The sequence below is a fragment of the Rhododendron vialii genome, chromosome 5a (genome assembly GCF_030253575.1).
Source record: "Rhododendron vialii isolate Sample 1 chromosome 5a, ASM3025357v1".
NCBI lineage: Eukaryota > Viridiplantae > Streptophyta > Magnoliopsida > Ericales > Ericaceae > Rhododendron > Rhododendron vialii.
In genome coordinates, this window is record NC_080561.1 from 23,876,506 (window position 1) to 23,885,464 (window position 8,959).

At 40.9% G+C, this 8,959-nt stretch overlaps 1 protein-coding gene across 1 annotated transcript; it reads left to right on the forward strand.

The window, feature by feature from the left end:
* Positions 1 to 514: 514 nt before the first annotated feature.
* LOC131327685 (uncharacterized) lies at positions 515 to 1,631 on the forward strand. Its single transcript, XM_058360830.1, has 2 exons — positions 515 to 592; positions 855 to 1,631. Exons 1-2 carry the CDS (start codon positions 515 to 517, stop codon positions 1,629 to 1,631), a joined length of 855 nt encoding a protein of 284 aa, XP_058216813.1.
* Positions 1,632 to 8,959: the final 7,328 nt, after the last annotated feature.

Genomic DNA, 8,959 nt, shown 5'->3' on the forward strand with positions numbered 1-8,959 from the left:
CTTCCCCTCAACTCAACAAGAATGACATGAGTCATAGTTTGTTTTGAAAACTCTTTCGGTGGTTTTGACAATTCAAGTGGTCATGATGTGTTTCAAGCGATATCACGAGATTACTTTGAAACCCTTGAGGATTGTTTTCAATACTTAATGTTATCATGAGTATTCCATGGCAGCAAATCATCACAAGGGAAAAAAATTTCAAAAATATGGCCAACCCTAAGGTGCCTACGTATCTCGAAAGAGAATCAGTCCGCTCATAGTTCATGTCTAAGGAGACTCAAATTCAAGATCAACATTTCATGCCGAGTGCAGCCACTAGCCAAAAACCATGATAAGCAAAATGTTTTTAAATTCCAGAAGGAAATAGATTCAAAGCTCAAAACTCCCACGAAAAAAATAGATTCAAGACTCAATTTTTCAAGAGAAGCAAAACATGAGCCAAAAAAATGGTGGCAAAAGCTAGCTAGGTAGGATTTTCACGAAAAGATTGTTTTAAAACTTAAGCCAAGACGTGATGGACATGGTTACCGTTGTTCAAAACTTGGTTGGATTAAAACTTCAATTCTCGCAAGCCATTACCATCACATCTAAGGTCAAACCCCAAATTTAGGAGAAGCAAAAACTCAATCATGCTCAAGTTGAGATATCCAAAACAGACTAGAGGTGAGCAATCCATGTGGTGCCAATGGGTTAAGTCTTATTTACTCAAAGGTAGGAGTTTTTGGTGTGTCAAGGTCCTTTGTGATCCCTCTTGGGTATGGAGGAAAATTCTATCTCTGAGGCCCCTTGTTCAGCCTTTTATTAGGTACAAGCTGGGAGATGGAATGTCTACCTCTTTGTGGTATGACAACTAGCATCCCCTGGGACCCTTGCTCCCTAGGTTTGGCCAGAGAATATTTTATGATGCTGGGATTAATAAGGAAGCCACTGTCCATGATAAAATTCACAACAACCAATGGGCCTTCCTTATCACTCAGACTATTGAACTCAATGAGGTCAGAGTTGAATTGCATAAGGTGACTTTCAACCCTACTGCTAAGGATTCATGCAAGTGGACACTCAACACTTCTGGGGAATTCACTATCTCATCCCTATGGGACAACCTTAGAACCCACTTACCCATAGTTGCATGGCATAAAGTTTTGCGGTTTCCTGGACATATCTCAAGGGGTAGCCTAATCACTTGGATGGCCCTTTTGCATAGGTTAAACACTGGGGATAGGCTTGTTATGTTTGGCCTCAAATTCTTATCCCAATGCACATTTTGCCACGCTATAGAGAACCATGCCCATCTCTTTTTTGATTGCTCAATGGCCACCCAAACCATGACCTTATTGTCCCCTCAGACCCCCCACATGAATGGTCATCAGGCTTGGCAGCCTTGGGTGGACTGCCTTTCTAACTTGAGAGGTAAATCTTTGGCCAACATCATTGCAAAACTGGTGTTCACAGTGTATGTACATCATATTCGGTTGGAAAGGAACCATAGAAAGTTTCAGAATTCCTGTTGCCCTCCTACTGTAGTTGCTCATAAAATCTCCAATGATGTAAGGGCTAGACTTTTGTCCATTGCTAATTTGCCTAGTGGTCTACATTCTGGACAATTAAAAGTACAATGGAACATTGCTTAGTGATTTTCTCACAACATTTACATAACTTTGTTTTACTTGAATCACTACCTCCAAAATTCATGTCGTTTTGCAGAGTTGTGGTACCAAAGCATGACATCCAGTTGAGTGTCAGTTCACTATGGTTCTCATCTAGCAAGGATGGAGGGCTGGAGTCACATATGTTGCTCCTCACACATTGGCCTCCTATTATTATTACTGCTAAGTATTCAGGTAGTTATCTTACCCCCTGGTTTCCTTTGTTGGTTCTTGGAAGTAGATTACTTATGTTGAGAGTGACCAATACTTTCTGTGTGATCCTTGTGAGAGAGTGCTTGAGCCTCATCTTTTCTTTGAGAGTGGAGGTAATATCTAGTGGGGGCATCATGTGAGGCTTAGTAGAGGGTGTTAGGTGGTTCCTTGACCCTTGGTATTTGAAAAGAAGAGAGGGAGAAGTGAGTATTCCGAGGGAGTTGTTGGAAAGGACCATACATACCAAGGATCCTCCTCTTTTATGCTTTACTCTGTAGGCATATCATTTGTGTTAAGCTGTCCAACTCTTTATAATTTGATTCCAAATCATTAATTTACTCATGTTGGTCTTTGGGTACCTAGAATGGTATTCAATTTTAATTTTGTTTCTAGTTCAGTTGTATCGGTTTGAAAGTTAAGAGTGGCATGGGTTCTGTTCGTTGTGTGCTGTGACTGCATTGATTTAGCCATGCTGGTTTAATTTTGTAACTTGTATACTGCTGGTTCTGCTATTGGTGTATACTTTTGGTTCTCTTCTGTTCTGTTTGTTGTACACTGCTGTGATGTATAACAGTCAGTCTTTTTTAGTTCATTGTATTCTGAACTATCAAGAGTGCATTGGCAAAAGAAGACAGAGATCTTACACTTAGCGCATCATATTTCTTGTGAGGTGATCCACCTGGAATCAGAATCACAGGTATAGGGCACTTATGAATAACTCTGTTGATATAGTCTTCCACGTGCTTATTAGGTGCCACATGGATCACCATAATCAACTCTGAGAAACAGTCTTTTAATAGCTTCATAGCGCTGAAGAAGATTGGAAGCATGCGGTTTACCTCTTGTAATCTGCTCCCAGGAAGAAAGGAAATAATTGTGGCTCCTTCAAAAGATAGAAAAAGAAAATCAGAAAGACATAATGAGGTTCAAGTTTTTAATGAATAAGCTACTACAATAATTTTTTTTCCAATGGGAGACATTTCCTAAACAACACTTATAAGAGTTGAAAATGGAGAAAGAACATAAAAAAGCGTGGGAAAAAAAGGAAAAGAGAAAATAAAACTGGTGATGGTGGCCAAATTATTGTGCATAAAATCCACAGGGAAATATTGAGGATTACCAAAAATCCGGGCTTCATACCAATACGCTCTTCTGTGGAAGCCTTGGTACAGGGAAATATAAATTACGAGAAACACTGAAGACTACATCGGTGAAGTAGCCCACCTTTTAGAAAGAAATCTAAGAGTTGGCTCCCTTCCAAAAAGGGCTTATCCCTAGTTCTTACTACTACTTGCTGTGAGGCTGCCACTGCTCTCCGCTATAGCCGAATTGTTAATGCATTCTGTTGTAATCTATTATTCTACTGTTCGGTATTTTCTGTTCTAGCAGTTCTATGGTGCTAGTCCCTCTCGTTTCTGCCTGCTCCTGGTACTTCTTGCTACTGCTGTTTGCTGCTATTATGGTAGAAAGCAGCTGTTGTTTTGCTACGGCTACTGATGATGATGATGTTGTAGCCACCTGCTATGGTTACTGCCTGTCCACTGCTGCCTGTCTGCTGCTGCGAGATACATCTGCTATTCTACGACTACATACTACTAATTTGCTGCCCACAAATTGCAGCTGACTGTCCAATCTAAGCCTTTTGTGTATTCCTTCTTTTGGCATGTGTTTCCCTCCCATCTCTTAGATGGAATGGAAACAAGTGGATTACATGTTTATTTACATCTTCCTAGCTATTAAGTGTAGTTAGTATTAAGTGGCTAAGATCAATGTAGTTAGTAACCAATCTAAGCCTTTTGTGTATTCCTTTTAGCCTTGGCTAAGATCAATGTAGCCACTTGGCTTTCTTCAATTTTCTCTCTATCTTTTATTTTCTCTTTCTTTTCCTCCTGGGTATGCCCCTTGTAGGCTGTATATTCGATTAGCCTATTTTTATTTCAAGCTATATTAACCAAAAAAAAAAAAACAAACTGTCCATGCAGTCCATTCATCAAGCATGTCTATCATCCTTAATATGCAAACTGCCCCACGTATGATGTGGTGGCTCAACCAAATGATACCCAATATCAACACGTGATTATGAGGATGAAGGACTCCCCCTTTTTTGGCTTGGTGTCCCTGGTATAGCTAGAAAAAGAAAATAATGTGATATATAGCACCACAGCTACTTGCATAGATTATGGATGAGTCATGTATAGCAATTCATGTGCATGCATGAGTTTATCAGATACCATAGACAGCCAGCAATTTTTGATATGAATGATTTTTAAGACTCGTTGCTTACAAATATTGCATGCCCACTTCCAAGCCTATCTAAAACAGATTCGGAAAACTGAGCAAATGACCACAACAGAGAATAGACTTGGAGTCTGCCACTATGCTGACAGCTATTTGAATGTTCCACCCTACACATCTTTTGGTTCTAAGAAAAATTTGTCGATTGAGTTGTTAGCCGTTCTTACCAAGAAAAGTTTTTTGAAAGTTTTTCCTTCGCCCCCTTTTTTTTTCAAATCAGTTCTTGGTAAAGAAAGATTGATTCACTCTAACGCTAAAGTGGTCTTCTACTAGCTCCAAATTATTCTCTTAGCCAATGTTTATCAAAACTCATTTTTACTAAAGCACATCGAGGTTGGTTTTTCATAAACTCATTCAACAAGTTTTTCCTTTCTTTCTTCTTCCCAAAGCATGATTAAAGTAATTGGGATCCACATGATTACCTGCTAGCACATTGACAAACTCCTAAATCTTAACGGCTTGTTGTGATAAGTATGCTCAAAATTTTGATTTTAAAGACTGGTTCTTAGACTAACTTTGGAAGTGGGAACCAATGCTCTAAACTTATCATGTTCAATCATCCATTTGAGTATTGCCACTTTTATCAATAATATCCTCAATTTTGCATGCCATCATCCATAACCTACTCTTTCACTTCGCACTCCTCCTTTCTCTTAGCCTTTCAAAGCAGAGATTGCTAGAGCAACCTCAATTTGATTTCTAGCGGGCGGCTTATGCTACTGCCATTGTTTGATGTTGCTTTAGAAATCTATGCTTCGTGGTGCTTCAAGCGAAGTAGGTGTAGGAAGTAAGCAGTGGTGCTTTTGACTTACCAAAAATATACATTGCAGACAACGCCATTAGTGCTCAACTATAAAGACTTAGGGTTAGGGCCTTTAGTTCAAGCCCTAACCTTTCTACACAGAAAGAGTGGTTACAACAACACATACAAGGTGTGAGGAATAACTTCTAGAAAAGATGCAAGTAGATTCCTTAACCAGTAGGTTCCTGTCATATTTTGATAAATTCTATGGCTCTCTAACACATGTAAGGTTTGGGTAGTCTCAAGGGTGCTCCGTTGTCAAAAGGGCAGCAGTCCTTTCACCTGCCCATCATAGGTGGTGATTAGATGATTCCCTTTTTGACATACCACTAGGTGCAAGTGACTGTGGAGTTTGCTGAAACCCCTAACATAGCCCGTGACATGCCGGGATATTAGGTGAACTCAACGAGGTTGCCCGCTCGATGCATATGAAACAGGAATTAAATAAAGCAAATATTAATCCTATGTTGAACTTTCTGGTTGTGGCTCCCAAGTTCCCCAGTAGAGTCGCCAAAAACTGTTAGACACCTCCCAAATGAGGTATCACCATACAGATTGATCCATGTTTATTTGGTTCCACTTCATAAACCAAGATCGTGGATATTTCCATGGCTAGGAACATCGCCACACGATAACGGTTATCATCAAAATAGAGTCGTCGCCTAGTTTATAAAAACTTGGAAAAACAGATAGAGATTTCGGGTACGGGAGCCAAGAGAATGATAAGGGGAAGGTGTTAGGCACTCCTTTTCACCCAATCGTGAGACTGGCCCATAATTGTTCAACATATAATTAATACTTACTTTATTTAATTCTAAACACATAATCTGATTATTAGCCTTTAACAATTAATAAGGTGAGCCAGAATAGTAATGAAAGCATGCATCAAAATAAGCAGAGAACAAACAGGCTTTCCAGAGAATGGATCACTCCGCCGGTGAATAGATGTCATAGCCGAAGGATCCTTCTAGATCGATGTATCAACCGTGGGAACGATGTCCCAGCCGATGTTTGTCCTCACACCAGAAAAAACAATTAATAGAAAATCAGAATGCTACAATTAAAGTACAGAAACATAAAAATAGACAAACCATAGGCCCCTGGGCCCCACCACCTTGATCCCTCAGTGCTTGATTGCTTCGGATGGAGGGTGATTGACTGACTTCTTTCTAAAATTCCTAGAGTTAGGGTTTGTACTTCGGGGTTTGATTGCTCGGAGTGCAGCTATTTACGAGGGATTAGGGCTTTTGTAGAGAGAGTGTGAGAGAGAATTTCTGTAGAGTTTCGTGGCTAGAGAGAGTGAATTGTGTTGTTAATTTTGGAACCCTAAGGCCTCTTTATATAGGCATGGGATAACTCACTCTGGCCAATCAAATGCCGTGAATCAATAAGGTAGTAAAGGGTTAGAAGATCTCTTCTCGAATCTCTTTTCATAGCCCTGAAGAATCGGAAAAAGGTTGCTAGGGTTTTGGTGCGTCGATCAAATGAATGACAGAACATTCTAGAATCTGGAAAAAGGATGATCTGGCGGTTGATCAATCGATTAGGCGGCCGAGGAATGGATATGGCGGCCGAAGAATGGATCTGGCTACCGAGGAATCAATCTCTTAGGGAGATTTTCAAACATGTTTCATGGGTGAAAGAATGAAGTTTGGCCGTGAGATGGATCTTAAAGCTGACAGATGGATTCTCCTAGGACTCTGTATTTCTGTTTGAAAGGCTATATGGCTCTAAATTGGATCCTCTAAGTGGCTAAAAGTACTCACCAAAAGTCCAAGGGTTTACGAGAAGTCAATTAGCAATCACTGTATCCATTCATCATCTGGATGGTCCCCAAGGTGGGACTTGAAATAATCATTAGGCCAAATTGGGGTGTTTACAAGATTACCAGCCTTGACCCTCTTAGCCCCCTCAGGGATCAGAACAAAATACAGAACAAAGGTGTTATACCTTTGGTTTTTGAGTTTGAAAGGTGTTTGGGCTTTGAACTTGAGATTTGGATGATGGAATATGAATATGGAAGTATGAGAGTGCATGGTGTATTGCTTGTTAATGTCTTCCTTTGGCAAAGAAGAGATGAACAAGAGATGAAGAGCTTTGTAACTTTGTAAACTTGGTAACCATGAAGTGAGGGGGAAAAGATGATCGGTGGCTTGTGTGAAGGGGAGGGAACATCCTCTTCCCCGAGATCGACTTTGAGACGAATATACAGAGCCTAGGGCACCCCAAAAGTCCTATGATCATGGCTAAATAAAGGTGATGGGACAAGGTTTGACCAGCGTACGCTTGTAGTTAACCTACGTGTGCGGGTCCAAACTACCATGCCTAGGTCAAAGGTCAAAGCTGACCGATGGCTAACACGGGGCAATTAGACCAGCACACGCTGGTGTTGGACCTGCATATGCAGGTAGGGTAGAGTTTCGGCTGAGGCTTTTTAGACTAGGTTTAAAGGGTTTAAAATGCTCAAAGCTCAAACACAAACATTTTTGGGGTGCTCTTAATCCATTTCATCGTTAGGGATCAAATGTCGTAAGTAAACTAATCTGGTAAGCCCAAAATAGAGTATCTACAATAGTCTCCCTTTGACGACACTTGAAGCACCATTGATTTGGTAAAAGTAACGTCAAAGGTTTCTAGACACCCCTCAAGGCTACCCAGAATAGAACATACTAGTAAAGTAGACATGTAAAATTATGGAACCTGATTGATGATTCGATGTAGACAGGCATAGTGATGTTGGGTATAAATTGGACGAAAGGACCACCACTGCTTGATTTGAATTGAGTGAATGAGGGAACCGCCACTTGTTGATTGACTGGATGGAAGAGCCACCGTTGATTTGAAATGAATGGACAGAAGAATCGCCGCTTGTTGATTTGAATTGAATGGACGCAAGGACCGCCCGCTTATTGATTTGATTGGATGGACAAGCGAACCATCGCTTGTTGAATTGATGGGCTCCGTTAGGCTGGGGTATGATTACCTTTTGATGAAAACATGGATTGGTGAAACATGGACTACTGCTGGGGAGCAATTTCGATGAAGAAACACTAATTGGCCCTCAGGCCCAAAATTAACCTGCACGCGCAAATCCCTTTTTGGCGTATGTAGGTTAAGGTCATGGGCCTTAGTTCCAGAATTGGGCTAGACTCGGCTCGGACCCCTTTTCTTTTCCTAGACGAGGGATAAACCGTCATTCAACAGTTTTGAAAACTTCTTCCTCTCCTCTCTCATGAACTCCCTTCTCTTCTTCTCTTATTCTTCTTCATTCGAAACCCAAAACCCATTCAACTCACATACACACACCATGGAGGAAGGTAGTGGCAGCAATGGTGGCAGTGGTGACGGAGGGGATCGGCTGAGGGTCGAGGTCGAGACCCTAAGGCCTCGAATCGATGATCAACCAGCAGAGGGGGCCTCGGCGGACAATGGTGCAGGGGTTTTGAGTAGTGGCAGCAGCAATGGAGGCCATGCACAAGAGGTTGGTGGTGGCATCGATCGGCGTACGCCAGTGGGCTCGAAGACAATGGGTCCCCGTATTTTGCATTTGGACTTGAGGAGTGCCGTGGAGAGTGTTGTGATCACTAGCGAAGGCGTAGATGGGGATGGTGTAACGCCCCTGATTTTTGGTCAGTAAAAATTTCGTTAAATATTTGAATTTTATTTGAATTACTTATTTTCTCTTGAGTGGCTATATGATTTCTTGTTAAATTCTCGTCGTAGTTAGATTTTGGTCATTTATTAAACTCTCGACTAGAAACCCTACTTGACCAATTTAGTTAGTTTCTCACCAACTAGTTGGAGGAACCGAGCAACCAAACTCACCTAGTTACAAGATGAACCTTTTGGACCTTTTGAACCTTTTGCCTTTATCCATTGGTCCATAATGTTAGGGTAACTTTTGTCCAATGGTCAATAAGCCTTTCATTATAATATTTGACTAAAAGTACATGTAGTCTTTTCAAAATCTTATTTTAAGTATAAAAGTACATGTACTTTTATC